The sequence below is a fragment of the Mercenaria mercenaria genome, chromosome 10 (genome assembly GCF_021730395.1).
Source record: "Mercenaria mercenaria strain notata chromosome 10, MADL_Memer_1, whole genome shotgun sequence".
In the NCBI taxonomy this organism is placed as follows: domain Eukaryota; kingdom Metazoa; phylum Mollusca; class Bivalvia; order Venerida; family Veneridae; genus Mercenaria; species Mercenaria mercenaria.
Genome location: NC_069370.1, coordinates 8,157,891 through 8,180,265, shown reverse-complemented (window position 1 = coordinate 8,180,265; position 22,375 = coordinate 8,157,891). Strand labels below are relative to the sequence as shown.

The following is a 22,375-nucleotide window of genomic DNA, read 5'->3' as shown; positions in this document are numbered from 1 at the left end:
TTCATGAAGATTAATTGAAAAATACAGCCTCTATCGCATACACAAGCTAAATGTTGACAGACGACGGACGACAGACGACAGACGACAGACGACAGACGCCGGACGACAGACGCCGGACATCGAGCGACCAGAAAAACTCACCTGAGCATTGCTCAGGTGAGCTAATAAAAAAGGATGCTATATAAATCTGGTATAATAATAATAATAATAATAATAAAAATAATTATTTTGAAAACCAATTTCTTTCACAGCCAACAAATAGTTAATTGAATTGTGATTTAACTCTTTTATCTACTTCACTTTCACTTAAAGATGTTTACTCACCAATGTTGGTTAGTAAAATTACAGCAAAAGTTTTTTTCCGCAATTTTTTAGTAATTCAAAGACCATAACTCCAGAGCCTACGAAACGAACAGACTAGTTATCAACTTGGCGGAGATATTACGGTATGCCCATAAAAATGGTGATCAAGTCTGGTGAACATTGGATAAAAACTACACAAGATAGGAGCAGACACTATCAATTTTTGCGATTCAAGGGCCATAACTCCAAAGAGGATTGGAGGACCAAGCTGCAGTGATGTTAAAACTACTCTGCCTTAGTGGTCAGTGTAACTACATGTAATTCGGAGCTGAAATAAAATCTCTGCATATGGTACACATTCGAACTGTTGATAAATGGAAATGACCGTCATTACAGAGAAATGAAAAATATTTCATATGCAAATATGTAGTGTTTCAATTGAAACTTTGTCTGCATCATCTTCTTATTTCAATTTTTCTTTTAGGAAGTAATATAATATGAAAATTGCAGTGTAAAATAATCAAGTAAATAATCAAGTAAGGAAAATATATTCAAGGTACCACTCGGGCCCCTTTGACCATAATGCTGTTCAAGTAACAATTTAGATATAAAAAGAAAAGAAATGAAACTGAACAAACAGACTGCATATATAACAGTACCTACAAAGTTGAAAACAAATGTTTTATCACATATATGCCAATAGATAATTTAAGGTAAATATCAAAATAGCAGACATATTACTAGTCTATGTTGCGTCTTACTGGCCAAAAAAGGTCATATGACATAATTTTTTCAATTTCTTAACTTTTAAAAGGAAATGTTCACCTTAGTTGTCAGTTATATGTTCCGTTGGAATCAAAAGGATTAATTTTGGTGTTTTCCTGGGTTTTCGAATGACATAAAATTTACAAACATAACATGTTAATGAAACAATTAAGAGTCTAACATTTTTTTTTTCAATTTGTTCTTAATTTTGCATATTTTATGCATGCACATAATATTCATAAATCAATTCAATAATGAAAATGAGATATTATTTGGAACTGCATAAACAATGATAAAAGATATACAAAGACAAGTGTACAATGCAATTGTTATAAGTAACTAAAATTAATAGCCAATACAACTTTTGTTTTACAAATAACCTTGCAGATGGATAAAATATCATTCTCCCATATTTTGTAACTGTTTCGGACAAAAAAACATTCAAAATCATAACAAAACATACAAAAGCACAGTCCCATTGAAATGACAATTTAACTTTAGAAGGTCTTAGTAAAGTGTTACAGTTATCACAGAAAACAAATATTTGCTCAAATAAATACCAGTATCTAATCTTTGTTTTCCTGAATAAGGATCTCTGTCATAAACTTAATTAACCCTAAATTTCTTTAATGGACTGGTCCATCATTCAATTTGGGCAGTACCACTTATCATTCAAAGGGGTGTTCACTGAAAATTAACTGACTGAACAGCGAACAGTGCACTGGTCCCAAAGGCAGAATCACTTCCCCTCCAGCAGGCAATATCTACGTATTCAAGTCACATGATACACTTTTCACAGAATGCATATTGTGATATGTCTACTTGAAGCAATCTAGATTAAATTTTATGAAATACTGTCAAAAAAATGTTACAGTTGTACTGATTTTTCATTTGATTGAGCTCTGTTTTATATTAGTAATGAAGGGAATACTGGATGCAACTCAATAAATGTATTAGGCCAAAATACTGATAAGCACAGTATTAAAGGCGTTTGCTACTATTTCCCCCATAAATGTTGTTTTCAATGGCAGATAACTCTTTTTCAATACTGGTGACCTATGACTTCGATTGCATATCTTTGTTTCCAGGTATTACTTACAGGGCGATTTGGGTGATATCGTCGCTGTGAAGTCGGCCACTTCGCCTAATTATCGCCTCCAGTTTTTCTGAGTGCTGTAATCTGTTTACTTAAAGTTGTAAAACTTGATGCACACACATCGTAATATACTAGATTAAGTTACCGATAAATCCAAGGTCATCCCCGCCTACTCGCCTGTCAAACTTCAACCAATCGTAGCGTTAATATCCCACTGTAGTTAATCAGTAATATGTAAGCTGCCGACATTTTGAAAATTTTCAATCAGCGTGTAAAAAGCCGATAAACTTAACGAGTGCATGATCTTATGCATCAATTGTATATTATTTCTTGATTTTATTATAAATTGCTTCAAAATTTATTTCAAATATGGCCAATTTCTGTAAATGAATTGCCCAGGCGCTGTGGATAAAAAATGATTCCGCGAACATCTGAACTGGCATACAAAATATTGTAAAAAGATCGCCAATATCTACAAGTTTGGTATTATTTTCGAAAAGATTAATAAATCAATTAAATGTATAAATCTGAACAAGTTGATGCAAGGATCGGGTATTATTAAACATGAGAATCGAAACATTTATGAAAATTTTCACGGCGTTTCGATCGTGCACGTGATAAATTTACGAGTTTCGGACGTGTAAATTTCGGATAAAAATTTAAAGGCGACTTTTTCCATAGCTGATTTTTTGCTTTATTTTGAAATTCATGATAATAATAATGCAATATTCAATTTCCTTAAATTATCACTAGACCCATAGAAAGTGGATATATAGCAAAACTAAACACTATGCCGAATCTTCTCCTTAAATTCCTCGATTTCTCCCTAAATCATGTGGAAAAAGTCACTTTTTTGCCCATCTCATATACAGGAACTGTAGCGATCGCCTTTAAATAAATAAAAAATTTAAGGAAATTATATTACATGCCTTCATGAACTGGTTAAAATAAAATCTTTCAATTATCCAACAATCATTGTAATAACTTAAGATATACTAAATGGCTATCATGATTGTCTTATATTAACATTGTCATGTTCCAATTAAAATACAAAACTATCATGCAGGTGGGATGAATAACAGAACAGGTATCATTCCATTCCAGAGTTACAGAACTGAATTTGTGGACCAGTCTCAAAATGCAACATTGTCATTGGTCAATTTCAAAACTGTTTTCTGAAACAGCCAATTAGATGCTGTCCTTCTGAGACTGGTTTCCAAACTGTTTTTTAAGCAAAGACACTGGCTGAAGCCAAGTAAATGGAATGCATGCTGTTATATTAAGAAATATCTAGCTACATTTATCAAATTATAAATATAATATCAAACATATGAGATAAAACATACAAATTCAAAGTGCACAAGAGTTACATGATCACAGTGAACACTGTCAGAGCTAGCCGTTCAACTTTCAACTTGAACCATTCTGTGTCACACTCTCTGCTCCTTTAATGTCTCCGTTTACATGTCTTCTGTGTAAATCCCCATTCAAAACTGAACCATTCTCTTTTCTCAAAACATGTCCATTCAAAGGTTCAACACCAACATTTGATTTGAGCTTGCTGTTTTCCTTACCATTCAAATCTATATTATTATTAGTCACTTTTGACCTAGATTTTGATTTACCATACTTCCTTTTGTACTTCTTAATTCCGTACTGCACTATACTTACCCAGAATACCCACCCCATACTATAAATAAGACAACCGGCCAGTTTACCCAGCCAATCTGTACCCTCTTGTCCGAAGTATGAATACAACAGTATAGTTCCGAGGATTATCCGAAAAAATCCGAACAAGCCCATGAAAGCTATATCTACAACGTCACCAAGTAGAGTATCATAGTTACTTGTTTCCCTGAGAAACCAACGTGACTGCAACAATGGATTGGTGATCTCTGACCCAAATAAAGTAGTTATCATCTCTATTCCGTAGTACTTCAACACGAAACATACACCGAGTCCTGCAATACTCATTGTGTGATGGACCAACATTACTGGGCCTGAAAACACAATATAATATTGTAATTGCTATTCTGTGCACAAATGAAACAATAAATATTGGCAAATCAACATCTTTCAAAAATACTTGGTGTCTTTCAAACGTTCTATAACATTTAATGGTATTGGATTAGTAATGCTAAAGATAGAAAAGCTTTATTCATAGGTTCAAATTTCTTTTATTGTCTTATATAATAAATTAATGACTATTATGCATTTTTCCTATATGACATGCAAAAAGAAACCAACTTTTAAGAGTTTTCTTTGTGTTTGAGTCTGATTAAAAATGATGTAGGATTAATAATGTATTAAAATTCTTCACTGTTTTTCATGGATGACAAAAACTATAATCATGTATCATTGATTCCTAAAGCTTATCATAAACCAGCACACAGTGTAAAATTATTGACGGTAGATCAGCTGAAATCTAAGCTGGTTTGTGTTTTGGGTTAAGCGCCATTTTTAACAGTATTTCAGTCATGTAATGGCAGGTAGTTAACCAACACTATGTACCAGTACTAACCTCTCATCTGCAAGTAACTGCAAACTTTTCAACATGAAGGTGGAGGTCTAGTGATTTCAGACATACTTTTATCAAATCATTATGAAAATCATATGCCTTGACTGGGGACCGAACACATGGCCCTGCAATCTGTAAGTCAGCAGGCCAACATTTTACAATTAAACACAGCCATGAAGTTTATTTTAACAGGTGCAAATCAGGCAGTAAGATTTATAACAAATTTATGTATACCTTCTGTCCTGAAGTACAGACACCATGAGAGATCAAGTAAGAAGTAAGCAAGTGATATGGTGATCACAAAATGTTGATATGGAGTGCTGTAGCCACCTGAAATACAGTTAAACAAGAGACATTATTTACAAAAGGTTTTCCGTATATGAACTACCGTACCACAACTCTGTCAAATCAAAACAGATAATTACTAGCAGATAAAGCCATTTTACAGTAAAATATAGTCCCTCTCCTTTACTATCCACTCAGGTACAGTACGACTAGTCCTGCTGTGTGACTCAAGCCACTCCACTACAGTAAGGGCTAGTCCCACTCAGTGACTATCCACTCCAGTACAGTACGACTAGTCCTGCTGTATGACTCAAGCCACTCCATTACAGTAAGGGCTAGTCCCACTCAGTGACTATTCACTCAAGCACAAAAAGATTTAGTCCTTTTCCATGATTATCCACTCCAAAAAAATATTGCAATTCTAAGAAATTGAATATCACAGGCCAAACTATACTAAAGGAACTAGTGCTGGAGCCATATAATGCCAGTCAGCTAGCTGAACACTTTTTTTTGTAGAATTATTGTGAGAAGGTTGTCTGGTGAAGTTAAACTCACTTTTTAATAGGAGTAGCAGTATCAGGTCATAGCAGAAAGACTGATATGATTTTGAAGTTAGGAAATGTGACAGGAAAAATATCCCTTAGAAGATAAACGATTCCTAATTTTCCCTTCATTTTATGTGTTTTAGGATCAAAATGAAGTAACATCTTGTACTCTGAAATGGGTCTAGCTTTGTATGCCAGCTATACAACAGGTCCATTTTATACAGAATGTATAGGGAATAGTATTTAGGCCTGATGAACCTATTAAATTCTGAAGTGTGCACTGCTGAAAGAAGTCATCAGCAATAATAATTTTTTGTTAACAGATTTACAATTCTTATGAAATAATTCCCTCAAAGAAATCTTTAACCTACCTGCATGAGTAAATGGCCATGGTCCCAGAACTATAGCACCGTATGCACCTAATATTGTAACTAATGTTGCATGTATCAGAGTGACCGTCCGTATGTGCCACTCATAGCTGCGTTTTGGATTGAGAATACAGAGTATGAAGTACAGTGTGGACCAGGTGAAACAGGATATGAGCAGGTAAGTGAGGTCTGACCTGTCAATCAAAACCAAATCTGTTGACGACATCTCTGCCTGGAATAAAAAAAGAAATATTTTAAGGTTAAACTTTTAATGTATTTTTAATAATACAAGTAAATCTGTTTCTATCAGAACCAATAAATTTTTATCCAAACGAAATAGCCATTTTTAGCAAAACCATGAAATTGTATTCCCATGAAATTAACCCTTACCCTGCTAAATTTCTAAAATGGACTGGTCCATCTTTCAATTTTGGCAATACCATTTATTATTCGAAGGGGTGTTCAGTGAAAATTTACTGACTGAATAAGCGAACAGTGAAGACCATATCAGCCTGCATGGATGTGCATTGGTCGCAAAGGCATCTGTCCTAATCACTTGCCGCCAGCAGGCTAAAGATTAAATGATTTTACAATAACTATAACATTTAAGCTAAAGTATTTCACTGACTAAATCAGAAAAAAATAATTTAAGACCACCCAAAAAGCTTGAGTTAGGTTTATCAATTTCAACTTTCCCTGTAACATTTTGACAAAATTCATTTCCAATTAACCCTTGGTATGTGATGAGTTGTGTTCAAGTACTCAAGAAGAAAACGACATTCAGACCTGTGTCATTCAGGATTACTAATCAATGACTTTAACAAAAACTAATCCAAATTACCATGCTAAAATGGTATCAACACTATAAATATACTGCACACACATTCTTGATTAACGAAAACAAATGTTACTATCAGCTGAAATGTCAACTAATGATTCATTTTGTACTTAGTACTCTGTCACCCTTTTTTTGTGTAAAACAAATGCTAAAGTAAGATATTTGCAAACATTTACCTTCTCTAAAAGAGTGCACAAGTTTGATTTCTGCACTTAAATATAAACAAACCTGACATAATGTTAATTGTCAAACAAATGATAACAGTATCAGTACAGGATCAAAGTGAAAGTCAGATTACCAGATTACTATAGATTAATATGATGTAAAAGTGAAACTAGGTTAAAGGAATACTATATGCTCAATCAACACAAGATTTTTCCCTTTTCTTTTTAAAGACCCACCACGACCTAGTGACCTACTTTTTCCTCCAACATGAACTTCGTGCGAATCATGCTGATAATACTGGTATAATACAGCTATTCTACAAGATGACAGGTGGACAGTTTAGGCCATCCCTGAATTAATGTGTTTTCAGAACTTCAAACTTATCCAGTTGTTCTCTTTTCAGTATAGTTTTATAAACATAGAATATTAACTTTCAGTAAAGTTTTATAAACATAGAATAATAACTATCTTGCACTGTAGAAACTAAGTGTGGTCGAAACTCACCTTAATACATCAAGTACTGTGCATACTACAGTGTACTACATTGATTTGATAGTATATTTAGACAAGAGCTGTCCATAGGACAGCGCGCTCGACTTTTCTCAGTGCTTGACTCTGAATTTGAGCTTTGCCAGTAAAAAAAAATTCAAGTTAAAAAGGGGCATACCTCTGTTAAAATTCAAATTATAGTTATGAGAACTGTATCTCTGTGTGTAGACTTTGATAGTAAATAACCATTTTGAGTTTCAAGTCAAAAGCTTTAATAGTAACAGAGATATTTGACTTTATCAAAAAATTTAACAAAAAAATCCAAGTTAAAAGGGGCATTATTCTGTCAAAATTCAAATCAGAGTTATTGGGATTGTTTCTCCTGGTGTAGACTTTGATGGTAAATAAGTATTTTAAGTTTCAAGTCAAAAGCTTTGATAGTAACAGAGATATTTGACTTTATCAAAAACTTTAACTAAAAATTCTAAGTTAAAAAGGGGCATAATTCTGTCAAAATTCAAACGAGAGTTATAGGAATTGTGTCTCCTGGCGTAGATTTTGATAGTAAATAACTGTTTTGAGTTTCAAGTCAAAAGCTTTAATAGTAACAGAGATATCTGACTTTACCAAAAATTTTAACAAAATTTCTAAGTTAAAAAGGGGCATAATTCTGTCAAAATCAAATCAGAGTTATGGAGATTGTTTCTCCTGGTATAGACTTTGATAGTAAATAAGTATTTTAAGTTTCAAGTCAATAGCTTTGATAGTAACAGAGATATTTGACTTTATCAAAAACTTTAACCAAAAATTCTAAGATAAAAAGGGGCATAATTCTGTCAAAATTCAAATCAGAGTTATGGGGATTGTTTCTCCTGGTGTAGACTTTGATAGTAAATAAGTATTTTAAGTTTCAAGTCGATAGCTTTGATAGTAACAGAGATATTTGACTTTATCAAAAACTTTAACCAATGCCGACGGCGAGTGCAATAGCTCTACATTTTCTTCGAGAAGTTGAGCTCACAATAAACACATTATCTTGGCCTTATTATGTCACTGTCAATTTGTAACTAGATACTTGTTATTTCTAATTTTCTTCATGCAAAAAGCATGTATGGAAATACAAAAGAATACTGTGTCTTTAAATCAATAATGTATTTGTTTATTTTGTTGGGCTACTTGTCAATGTCACTCTACACAATTATTTAGGTCATATGACTTCAATGGTTGAGGAATGGGTGTGCAAATGGGCACATCACTTAAATACTCTTCTGAGTGAGTTGATAATGATGATGAACCATCAATCTTTATCAGATGGAAAAATTCTACATTACCAGGGAGATTTTATATACAAGGCAACAGGTGCAACTTTTTTTAACAAGAGGACCATGATGGTCCTGAATTGCTCACCTGTTCCCACATGACCCAGTTTTGAGTATGACGTCGTTTTTTCTATTATTTGACATAGTGACCTAGTTTTTGAGCTCATGTGACCCAGTTTTGAACTTGACCTAGATATTATCAAGATAAAAATTCTGACCAATTTTCATGAAGATCCATTGAAAAATATGGTCTCTAGAGGTCACAAGGTTTTTCTATTACTTGACCTATTGACCTAGTTTTCGAAGGTACGTGACCCTGTTTTGAACTTTACCTAGATATCATCAAGGTGAACATTCTCACTAATTTTCATGAAGATCTCATGAAAAATATGGCCTCTAGAGAGGTCACAAGGTTTTTCTATTTTTATATCTACTGGCCTAGTTTTTGACCGCACGTGACCCAGTTTCGAAACTGACCTAGATATCATCAAGGTGAACATTCAGATCAATTTTCATGAAGATCCATTGAAAAATATGGCCTCTAGAGAGGTCAAAAGTTTTTCTAATTTTAGACCTACTGACCTAGTTTTTGACCGCAGTTGACCCAGTTTCAAAACTGACCTAGAAATCTTCAAGATGAACACTCAGACCAACTTTCATACAGATCCCATGAAAAGTATGGCCTCTAGAGAGGTCACAAGGTTTTTTTATTATTTGACCTACTGACCTAGTTTTTGAAGGCACATGACCCAGTTTCAAACTTGACCTAGATATCATCAAGGTGAACATTCTGACCAATTTTCATGAAGATCCATTCAAGGGTATGGCCTCTAGAGAGGTCACAAGGTTTTTCTATTTTAAGACCTACTGACCTAGTTTTTGATCGCAGTTGACCCAGTTTCAAACTTGACCTAGATATCATCAAGATAAACATTCAGACCAACTTTCATACAGATCCCATGAAAAATATGGCCTCTAGAGAGGTCACAACGTTTTTTCATTATTTGACCTACTGACCTACTTTTTGACGGCACGTGACCCACTTTTGAACTTGACCTAGATATCATCAAGATGAACATTCTGACCAATTTTTATGGAGATCCATTCACAAGTATGGCCTCTAGAGAAGTCACAAGGTTTTCCTATTTTTAGACCTACTGACCTAGTTTTTGACCGCACATGACCCTGTTTCGAATTTGGACTAGATATCATCAAGATGAACATTCAGACCAACTTTCATACAGATCCCATGAAAAATATTGCCTTTAGAGAGGTCACAAGGTTTTTCTATTATTTGACCTACTGACCTAGTTTTTGATGGCACATGACCCACTTTCGAACCTGACCTAGATATCATCAAGATGAACATTCAGACCAATTTTCATACAGATCCCATGAAAAATATGGCCTCTAGAGAGGTCACAAGGTTTTTCTATTATTTGAGCTACTGACCTAGTTTTTGATGGCACCTGACCCACTTTCGAACTTGACCTAGATATCATCAAGGTGAACATTCTGACCAATTTTCATGAAGATCTTGTGTAATATATGGCCTGTAGAGAGGTCACAAGGTTTTTCTATTTTTAGATCTACTGACCTAGTTTTTGAAGGCACGTGACCCAGTTTCGAACTTGACCTAGACATCATCAAGGTGAACGCTCTGACCAATTTTCATGAAGATCTTGTGAAATACATGGCCTCTAGAGAGGTCACAAGGTTTTTCTATTTTTAGACCTACTGACCTAGTTTTTGACGGCACGTGACCCAGTTTCGAACTTCGATATCATCAAGATGAACATTCTGACCAACTTTCATAAAGATCCCACAAAAAATGTGACCTCTAGAGTGGTCACAAGCAAAAGTTTACGGACGCATGGACGACGACGGACGCCGCACGATCACAAAAGCTCACCTTGTCACTTTGTGACAGGTGAGCTAAAAATAAAAGTTACTTATTTATAAAACAGCAATTTTTAACTTATTTTCTATGACTAGAGTTATTTTTCACCAACAATGTCTGCTTGCTTGTGGCAATTTTTCATTGGAATTTGCCAAAATCAATCCACGACTGTAATTTAAAAAATCTCGGAAATGAGCATGGATTGGAAAATGTTTAGATCTACTGTATATTCCCAGGACTTTTTTTCCTAGTATAAAGTTACCTCCAGTTAATGGAGGCCCTTCCAATGCAAAAAAATACTTTTAAAAGATAAAGAAAAAAGAGCTGTCACAGGAGACAGCACGCTTGACTATTTCGTTGCTAGACAGTGAAACTTGGCACATCTGAGGAAACTGGAGCTGTCACTGGAGTGTGTTAATGACTCCAATGGTGGATGAAGATATTGCACAATAGCTTGAGCCCGTGTCAAAAATATTAAGTAATAAGAGAGGTAAAGATAAAGTGTATCAAAACACTATGTAAGTATAATTCTAAGCAAAAAGGGGGCATAACTGGTGCAAGAGTTATGCACCTTGTGTCATATGATGTGGGTGATGATGTGGAACAACTACTTCAAGTTTGAATCAAATCCATTATGTAATAACTGAGATATATGGTAGTGAAAATACATCAAAATTTACCTTAAATTCTAAGTAAAAGGGGCATAATTCATGAAAAATTGGTGCCAGAGTTATGCACCTTGTGTCATATGATGTGGGTGATAAGGTGGAACAACTGTTTTAATTAAGTTTGAATCAAATCCATTTAGTAATAACTGAGATAGAGTGAAAGTGTATTAAATTTTTTACGTGAAATTCTAAGTAAAAAGGGGGGATAATTCATGAAATTCTGGTGCAAGAGTTATGGCCCTTGTGTCATATGATGTGAGTGATGATGTTGAACAACTATTTTAAGTTTCAAACAAATCCATTTAGTAACAACTGAGATATAGTGAAAAAGCATCAAAACTTTAACCTGAAATTCTAAGTAAAAGGGGGATAATTCATTAAATATTGTTACAAGAGTTATGGGCCTTGTGGCATATGATGTGGAACAACTACTTTCAGTTTGAATCAAATCCATTTAAGAATAACTGAGATAGAGTGAAAGTGCATCAAAACTTTAACCTGGAATTCTAAGTAAAAAGGGGGATAATTCATGAAATATTGGTGTGAGAGTTGTGGCCCTTGTGCCATATGATGTGGGTGATGATGAGAAATAATTATTTTAAGTTTAAAGCAAATCCATCCAGTAATTACAGAGATAAGGAGAAAAAGAGAGTGTAAAAAAACTTTAACCAAGGCGGGGACGCGGAAAGACGCCAACGCCGGGGTGTTTGTTTGTTTGTTTTGGGTTTAACGCTGTTTTTCAACAGTATTTCAGTCATGTAACGGCAGGCAGTTAACCTAACCAATTTTCCTGGATTCTGTACCAGCCTGTTATCACAAGTAACGGCTAACTTCCTCACATGAATTATGCGAGGTGGAGGACGAATGATTTCACAATGTCTTTTATCAAATAGTCACGGAGACAACCTCACAATCCGTAGACCAACGCTCTACCTACTGAGCTAAGCGGGCGGAATATCCGACACCGGTGTGAGTAGGATAGCTCTCCATATACTTCGTATAGTCAAGCTAAAAAAAAAAAACAACAAAGAAACAGAACTTAAAATTTCCCAAATGGTAGCTGTTATACTTTGCTTCGCAATTTTACAAAAGTTCTGCAACAATATAACAATATGTATTCATTGTTTGCTCCGCTAACCTACTTTGAATGTATCTTTTGTGTTTTGCTAATACAAATTTTAATGTCATCATCATCGATGGTCACCTGTCAGTGCTTTTTCTTACTAATTTGGGAACATAGCCTATACCCCCCAAAATTGGGAATTTTGACGCATAAATCTTCCAAATTGGGAAATATTTAGTCCCATAAGATAAAGTAAGGATGTGTTTAAGCACTTTACTCATACACTAGTTCTACATTGTTCAAACTCTTTAACATACATGTACTTCCATTACAAAATTGTCCATATTAAATCAGTGTTTGTGCAATTTTGATGAAATTTTTTCAGAATGTAGATTGGGAATTTTTGCACTCATTCTGTGAAAAATACATACTTTTTGGCATTGGGAATATAGCCGAATATATATTCAACAAGGCCACTGCCTGAGAGTGCCTCACCCACAGGAGCTTTGACTCATGAAATAGGTGCAAAATGAGTTTTAAAACCATCATCTAAAGTTTCAGAGCTATATCTGTAAAAAAATTTTTTTTTAAATTGTAATTTTTTGAATTCAAAGGCTGATTTCTTCAAGGTCAAGTTCACAAGGGGACCAAACCTCACCATGGGGGGCATAAAACTAGTTTCTGAACTATCCTACAAGGTTTCAAAGCAATATATGTAACAGTTCTTGAGAAATTGTCATTTTTGTGAATTTTCTAACGCCTTATAAAAAATTCTAAAAAATGCTAATTTCTTCCAGGTCAAGGTCACTAGGGGGTCAGGACTCACTATGTATGTAAAATGAGTTTCTGAACCATCCTATAGTATCCCTACAAGGTTTAAAAGCAATATACTGAAAAGTTTTTGAGAAATGGTCAGTTTTTTGAATTTTCAAAGGCTAAAAAAACCTAAAAAATGCTAATTTCTTCAAGGTCAAGGTCACTAGGGGACCAGGACTCACCAAGGGGGTGTAAAATTAGTTTCTAAATCATCCTGCAAGGTTTAAAAGAAATAATATGTAACTTTGTTTTGAATTTGGATCGCTTAGTAAATTATATTATGCAGGTGCTCATCATGTGTGTAGTGATTTGAGGCCTCTGGTTAACCAAGAGCCCGGTTTATAACTCAGTTGGTAGAGCACCTGACTTCCAAGCAGGGGGTTGTAGGTTCGAGTCTTACACTGGGCAGATGGTTTTCTCACCAAAATACAACATTGGCAACGAGGAAAATTGGAAAGTGCGGGCTACAGTGGCCAGTTTATGTACATTGTAGAGCATGCGGTTTGCAGGGGCTATATTCTGTTGGAAACTGAACAACTGATGCCCCGCTCTGCAATGCCACTTAAAAGGAAGGCTACGTGGCCGGTTATATAGAGCAGGCCGTATTTGCTGAGGCTATACTCTGTTGGAAGCTAAACAGTTGATGCCTGGCTCTATGATTCAACGATAAGGTTTAAGCCTTCAAAATTAAAGTGAGGACTAGTGTAGTATTTCGAGGCCTCTGGTTAACCAGGAGCCCGGTTAGCTCAGTTGGTAGAGCACCTGACTTGCAAGCAGGGGGTCGTAGGTTCCAGTCCTACACTGGGTAGATGATTTTCCCACCAAAATACAACATGTGTGTGATAAGCATGTTATGATGAAAACATCCAGGAAGGGCTACTTCTGCACAGAATCCAGAAGTTTGTAATATTGCGGTCAAATTTTCGAGGAACAGCTCATGAGCTAATGTTTTTTGATATACTTTATCCAATGTAAAATAAAGATTCTTGTAAATGAACATAATTAAAGTAATATATATTTGATGCCTCTTAAATACTTCCGTAATCCTAGCCTATCCTCATAGGGTTGTCTAGAAATACGGAAGTACATGCATAAATGATGTTGTAAACTTACTTTTTTCACTTAAAATAGCGACTTTTCCATGCCTGTCGTGTTAATGATCCGCCGTTTAGGGTTAACGATATATTAATGGCAGTACTCGCTACCGGGTGTAGAAACAGAGTAACAGCTGTTAAAAGTCTGTAGTCAAATGTTTAAAAAAAGAGAGACACCAAAAAAGAAGGAAAAAATCAATAAAAAAGAAAGAAAGAAAAAATAAATAAAAAAGAGAAAAGAAAAAATAGAGGGGAAACAATGAAAATGAAAGAAAAATATGCAAAATCATTATTATGAAATAATAACATACTCCTAACAAAAAATAAAATTACAACACTATTTAAATAACAAAACAAAAACGATATTTTTTTATGGAAATTGTAAAAAAATGGGCCTGTAGTCGCCACCATTATATATATTATCTAACCCAAAATAATGGATCGATAACACAAAATAGTATGACAGGCATGAAAATCGCTATTTTAAGTGGAAAAAGTATGTAACTATGTTTACAACTTAATTTATACATGTCCTAAAATATATTTGATGCCTCTTAAATACTTCTGTTATCCTAGCCTATCCTATTAGGGTTGTCTAGAAATATGGAACTTAGGTAATCCTAGACTCGGAGGCTAGGATTACGGTACCGTAATCCTAACCACTGCCTAAACAAAAAATTACGCTAAAACACTAACATATTTCTTAAACGACACAAAATTACATTTGCGCTAGAAAAAACCTTTTGCTAAGCTAAATCTTGTATTAGGTATGAGGTTTCAGGGATCGAATTTAGCAGTCGCTAACTCGCGAAATTCGAGTAAGAATAAAAAAATGCGAGTAGAAAATCATGGCAGTGAATATTTTCGCGATCACGTTCGAAAATTGGGGAATACGCTCAAACTGTCCTTTTCTCTTTAAAAACTCCTTTGGGGCAGTTAATTTACTGATAATCACGTGACTACTTGTAGACGCTTGTCGCTTTATACAAAAGTAATTATCGGATATCTAAGTAAGCGTCTATGGTTTCATTTTGGTCTGTAATTTGCAAAGTTCTGCGGAAATGGAGAGGAAAACAACACGTTTCTTGGTGCAAAAAGGCCCGCGGAGACCGAAAATGCTAGCAACACTAGGGGCAGTGACCTTAGAAAAACTTAAAACTTCAACGTCCAGCCAAAAGTCCAAAGAATCATTGAGTACTTTGGTTCGTATCGTACTTTCAAAAGTCCCCCGCATGTCGAACAGTAAACTTTTATATGAAACCAAACAACAACAAAACAACTTAATAAATTCAACACTTGAACAGCTTTTAAATAATTGCCAGTGGAACCCATCATTTTGCTAGTGGAAAAAAATGGCACTAGCAAAAGAATTTTTTGCTAGTGGGAAAAAAAGTTAAATTCGATCCCTGCGTTTCCTCATCCCAGGTAGCATCTAATTTATATATCATTTTACCCCACCCACACTTTTGCACTATGCAAGTCCTTGACAGCATCGAGTTAATCAAGTTCTACCAAAAATTAAGACATAAAATTTAATTGAACACCAAAGATGAACAATTTTGTTCACGGAAGAATGGTTGAAAATTACCGGGTATTTAAAATGACATCAAAAATCTCTGCTAAACACACAAATAAACACCGCTCATGTTTAGATTTGTTTTTACTTCCTGCTTGCAGGCACGGAGTAAATAAAGCTAAAGTATTTTATGAAAATGTAATAATTCTACTCTTTCATACAGACTTCATATCTGTAACATATATACTGAAAATACTGACAATATTTTACTATTTGTTGTCAATATTTTAACATTTTATTTTTTAATCGGAAAATAAGTGTTCTACTATGACGTCACATCCTAGACTTCACGGTCTGTTACATCGCAACAAGGTAAACAAGTTTTCAAATTGTTTGAGAAAAAAGGAAGAAAACCTTGACTATACACATTTAGGTAAGCATTTGTAATATTTTTAGTTGTGAAATTCACAGGATCACTTTAAAAATTAATTCTATGAAGTAGACAGGACCGTATCCAGTAGAATCTACAAGTAAAATCAGTTTTAGCTGATAGATCTTGCATCCATTTTATTTGTTAGCTACAACAGCAATCTCCAGCTTTCTATCATAGAACTCCTGTTTATTTTTGCAGATGACTATAAATATGTAGATCTATGTTAGTATGTAACCGGTTGAAATAAACAATATGCCGAAAGGTAAGCCAACATGTAGGCTCAATGCTATCTTAAATTTCAAATCATGACAAATAGTATTGAAAATAAAAACAACGCTATCGATATGAAAGCACTGGATTGGGTTCTACACTTGCATAATACAGCGATTTTTTCCCTTCTTTATAAAGTACCCCTAAAAGGACCTTTTCCCAATTGAAAAATGCAATCTTTTTTCCCAATTATCATCCAAAAATTCCCAAAATGACCAAATTAAGTTTGCATTTTGATGATTGCAGAAGGAAAACTTACTTACATTGACATTCACCATGATTTACCCATTTAAACAGTTTGTTTGATGCTATTTACATGGAATTAAAGGAAGAAGCATATTAAATGTTATTATTTTAATAACTATAAAAATTCCTAATCTAAGTAAAAAACACGCTATTTTCCCCAATTTTTCCGGTACCGGACCTTTTCCCAAAAGGGCAAAAAAATCACTGTAATATGCCTCTTTCTCATAATTTCGCCTTTCTTATTGATCTGAGCCTTTGGAAAATTTGCACCTGTAGCTATTAAGCGTTTCTAATTTTTATGCAACTGAAAAGGAATAAAAGGCAAATTTCACATTAAGATATATGCAAAACTGAGAAATTTGTCACATAATCTGCTTATTTAAAACAACTGTGGTAATATTTTTCTTCTTAATGGAAGTAGTAATTATATCTTACTGTATTTTTTTTTGTTTGCAAGCGCAAATCTATACGTGTTGTTAATGTTATGTAAAAGAACTTTTCTCCAAAAAAAGTCATAGTATGTGAGAGCTAATACAAATGGTCACAAGTTTCGTTTCAATCACCTCGATAGCATAGTGGTAGAGCGTCCGCTTCAGATCTACTAAAACCCGTGACGGCCGTGACGACCGTGACGATGTCATCACGGAAAATATATTTTTGTCACGGGTCTGTCACGGGTTTTGCTGTTTGTACTGTTTTAGCTTAAACTTAAATTCATGGGCAATTTATATCACGACATATGCCAGTTCTAATGATGCCATTACGTGACGACGTCAAATTTAATGGCAATAACGTTTTTTCTTGGGGATTTTTAAGCTAAAATGTTGAATATAATAACAATAATAATAACTTTATTTAAAGAAGGTTACACATAAAGATATGTAACAGTGTTAGAACATAATAAATATCTTAAATTTCAATGTGGCCTTCTATAATATTACACACAAAAATAGATTAAAACTGATTATCTTATTATAATATAAGATAGAATTAGAATGATGAACATTTAAATGAAGCATCAAACTGTAGAAAAAAAAAACACTTTTGAAACTAATATTCTATTATTGACTGGTACTGGAATAACAATAACGAGAAAATGGCATACCATTAAACTTTAAATGACCGAAACAATAAAACTGCCCTCTATATATTAGAGTAGGCTAAATTGGTTGCACAAGAACAACTGCAAGGAAGCCATGCCCCTAGTGAAGAAATAGGCTGCTGTTTTTTTTTTTCGGATAGACGTAGAATCGGAAAAATTTCTGGTTTTATGCAAAAAAAATGGTCGTCTTCCACAATATTCCGAAACAATAAATTGTTCACACAACTGAACTTATATAACTCGGAAACTTAAAATATGTCCTTTGCACCTTCCACTTCCGAATCTGGAATACACTTTGCACAAATATTTGTAATTCAGGCGAAAGAAATGTTTAAAGATCCAAGTTACATAAGCGTTTTATCTGCTCGGCGACACAGGTGGAAGTAATGTATCTAGAATACAGTATGGGTCCATGAGCCATGTATACACTTAAATTTATTACAATAATAATGTTTTCTGAGACCAAAAAAATGACACAGAAAAGTCGAAAAGTCATTTTGAATTTTTTCCCCCTGTGACAATGAGTCAACCCTTGCTCCGTTACGGAGAAACTTGAAAACGAAAGTCGCATTTGAATTGTGCATTGGTCGATAGCCAGGGGTCATGCGCAGTGGTCGCCCTGTCTATTTGTATACGCGTGAACTTCTTCTTTCTTTTTTTTTTCTTTTTTTTTGCTAATGAAGAGTTAATTTTCAGCACTTTGTAACGATTTGAAAATACCTGGGCTTTAGCACGACATGTCAACTTTTCATGTACGAAAAATATTTGAACTCGGAATAAACACAAATCCTACAGGGGTCCGTAACGGAGCAAGAGTATATGGAGATTTTTGGAACTTCGTCAAATCGTTCAAAAGGTGATGTTGTCTGAAAGTGTCAGTATATGCCGGATGTAAGATATTTCCGTATTTGAGAGCTGCAGACTTAAACATTTCAGAAATAATTTCAAAATAAATGTTGATTCTACGGAAGCGTGAAAGGGCCATTAGGCGTTAATACGTTTTATTACAGGTGCGGAAAGGATATAAATACTATATTTTAGTCTTATTTTAATTACTTTTTATTTCTTTGAAGTAATCGGCTATGTTATTTGTACAAATAAAAGTAGTTTTGCATGCACATAATAGATGCTGCATACTTATAATGTTGAAATAGTTTACATTTTTTATATTTTGCTAGGGTATAACTGCAATGCCGAAAGAACTTTGACCTATGAAATTGCTTAAAAATTTTTATTTTTCTATGTCGTATATTGGCAATTTTTAAAGATATGATGGAGTAAAAATACATCAATATACAAACAAACACACTTCAATTTGTATTACGTATTTCCTTTTTCTTACAGATTTGGTGTAGATGCTGACAATATGTCCTCGGCTGAACGGCAGTACTGGAGACGGAAGTTGCCGGCAAAGTTTCAGCTACTGTTGGAGCGTCTAGGACGAGTAATTGTGAGAGAAAACCCAACGAATTTGTTAGAATTCGCAGCAAAGTATCTGGAAGAGAAACTGCTTGAAGAACAAGGTAATCAGCAATCCCATTTTTACACTTTTATTTGAATTAGTTTTAATTTTGAAACACAATATAGAATCAGGCTATTGCCAAACTGAACTTAGCCAATATGAGAAAATCAGGGTCAGTATGGAAAACATCAAGGTCAATACAAGATATAAAAAAAGTACCAATACGTGAATCAAGCCCTTTGACTGGTAAAAGTGTGGCGGGGGAGGGGGGAGGGCTGGGTTGAATACTTTGATGATCATTAATCAAATTATTTCACATTGCGTTTATTATTTGTACCCTGGCAATTTTACTGGTTCATTGTCCTGGGTCTTTGTCCAATACGCCCATCTTCAGACAAATAACAACGCCAGTACGAAATCATTTTATTACACATTTACTAAATGGCAATGACGTTATGATAATAACTAAACCTCTATTTGCATAAGAGCAAGACAAAATAATGAGTACTCAATCGTTTCAAAACTCTTTTGATCATATAAAATATCAACGTTAACGAACATAGAGTAATCCGACGTCACGCAAGTATGACGTTCCAGTAATGCTTCCAGTTACTTGCCTTGTTTACAGGATCTGTCCTATGCAGTTTTGATTATTTATTAATATTTATGGTAACGTTTATAATAATTCATTGTTCTGTACGTAGCTGAACTGAAGGCCCTGCCAGAACACTCGTACCTGAAGCAACTGTTAGAGAAACGATTCCCACCGGTACCCTCCATACCGCCAAGAAATGATTCTGACGCTGACCATGCAGAGGCCGTTCTCGCTTCGGCTATAGGTAAGGCAACTAACATATACTTGATGTACTACCTTTATTACTTTATTAACATCGTTTATTAAAAAAGAGAATACTTACTGCAGTAATTAGGACCCTTTAAAAATAGGAACATAATTGACCTAGATTCTTAACATGCTCTTGGTCCAGTTCTGATGGCTCAAGCAGACCATTAACGAAGAAACAAAACAAAAGTAATCAAACAAGTTTCAACTAAAGTTTCACCGAAGTCTTGAACTGAAGCGTTTCAAACAGCCTTGCCATGCCATTATAAAGTTCTTGATAAAAGAACGTTAACTAGGACAATCAAATTAAAAAAAAAGTGTAAGAAATTCGATGAAATCGATCAATATTATATATGTAATAATCTTGTTTGCCTTTTACATCAGGTCGGTTTATATCCAGAAGGTTTGTCTGTAATCAGAATTATGCTGAGGCAATCAAATCGCAAGGTGACCTTATTTATGTTAGCAGTGACGAACAAAGCAAAATGCATTATCTAGGAACAAGTAATACTTTTAAGCCAGGATGATAAAAGAATGATACACTCAGTCATAATGTATGAGACTCGGGAGATCATCCCGCAAATGTGCGTCACATATGATATTACATTGTACACATGCGTTTCTTGATTGTTAGAAGTTGGTCAGATCTAAAACTAATTTAGTAATAAGTTTCATCAAAAGCGTCGGTACAGAGCAAATAGCACACACCTATATGGAATCGAGTTTGCAACTTTGACAGCTACAAAACTGTCGCTGTGTACGTGCAAAGTTTTTAATACTGGCTGATAAATCTTTATAGGTGTCCGACTAAGTTCAGGTTGTATTTTATAAACGGACCATATTGCACGTCAGCCGGATCACAGACAGGGCCGATTGACGGCATTTCAATATAAATCAAATGACGTGATGCAGATAAATGAAATATAAGTTAACTAATGTTTTTTGCTGTGAGCTGTGTAAATATAAAATATTTGATCAGCTGAAATCGTTCATTCATAGCAGGTCATGAAATCTTTTATCAGTTTATTTTCATCAATAATGGGTCTCCTGCAAATTGAAAACAAAAACATCAACAGATTTAAAGTTCGATTTCTATTCTAAAATCTTTTTGTTATAATCTATAAAGGGGTTCAGTATGAGATAACCGTTGGACGTTCATTTTAATAGATAGTCGTCTGCTCGGCGATGATTTCCTCGTAGTAAAAATTGTACCTGAATTACCTTTGTGTGTTTTTAGAAATGAATGACTCATCCGTCTGAAGCAGTTTCATTCATTAAAGTGTAAAATGTTAGCCAAATTAAGGAAATATCCTTTGAAAAGCATTTTTCGTACAGCTGCGCATCATGGTTTTGGTGTTCCTGTTATTACATGAGAAGCAATCACCGGATGCTGATGTTTACTAATATATTATTGGAAAACATAATTATAATATTGGTTTTTATGCATTTAGGTCTCCGCAAAATCGCCATGATTATCATTTCGTTTTTAAAATGTCCCGAACTCCTTACACGCAAGACTATTTCGGAGGGTCTGTGATTACCGGTTTGTTATGCCATTCTGTTAATATGCATTCTTTTATGGACCAGCTGCCATTTTAGAAAGCATAAATGGCCAGTATGCGTACTTATAGTGATGCAAGAATTATCAAATACATTCGTTATCTTCATTTCTTACATAACACCATTGTGTCTACCGAAATATCTATTCATTACGAAGCTCGTTTTGAAATGGTACAGTACGTTGAACTGCACTGTAACCGAATTTGCGTCCGAAATTACGCCGAAAGCTGTCAGTTTAATGCGTGGTGATTTACTAACTCGAAGCTTAAATAGCGATAAATTTTCATTTGTAGACATTAAAGAAATTGTGTTTATTCTGCGAATTTTCGTGAAACAAAAGACATTTTGTGACTGAGGTAAGATTTGGCAAATTATACATTTTGAAAATTGCGTATAGAATTGTATTTAAATTTAATGAAAATTAAATGTAAAATGTAAGAATGTAAAAAATGCTTAATATGAAAATCATTCCGCGCATTATCAATTGATTACTTCATCGAGTCATTTTTTCCTGCAAATTAAATAGATCGCATGTCATATCTGGCTATCATGATTTTTTGCCATGTCAAAACTGTAACATTTTGTTATGCCTTAACGCCTATATTGCGCACTTTAAATTAGCAATTGTTTTAGCATTTAATTACCTTTTCAAGACGATAATGCATGATCAGAGACTCTTGCGCATATTCTATTACACCTTTTACATTTAAGAT

At 34.3% G+C, this 22,375-nt stretch overlaps 2 protein-coding genes across 2 annotated transcripts; one reads left to right on the top strand and one right to left on the bottom strand.

Annotated features, from left to right (window-relative positions):
* Positions 1 to 3,008: 3,008 nt before the first annotated feature.
* On the bottom strand, positions 3,009 to 15,937 carry LOC123560008 (TLC domain-containing protein 5-like). Its single transcript, XM_045352218.2, has 4 exons — positions 15,821 to 15,937; positions 5,884 to 6,112; positions 4,917 to 5,012; positions 3,009 to 4,164 (listed from the first exon to the last, which is right to left on the bottom strand). Exons 2-4 carry the CDS (start codon positions 6,104 to 6,106, stop codon positions 3,575 to 3,577), a joined length of 909 nt encoding a protein of 302 aa, XP_045208153.2. The 5' UTR covers positions 6,107 to 6,112; positions 15,821 to 15,937; the 3' UTR covers positions 3,009 to 3,574.
* Positions 14,836 to 20,629, top strand: LOC123560007 (uncharacterized). Its single transcript, XM_053516685.1, has 4 exons — positions 14,836 to 14,846; positions 19,144 to 19,322; positions 19,966 to 20,100; positions 20,487 to 20,629. Exons 1-4 carry the CDS (start codon positions 14,836 to 14,838, stop codon positions 20,627 to 20,629), a joined length of 468 nt encoding a protein of 155 aa, XP_053372660.1.
* Positions 20,630 to 22,375: the final 1,746 nt, after the last annotated feature.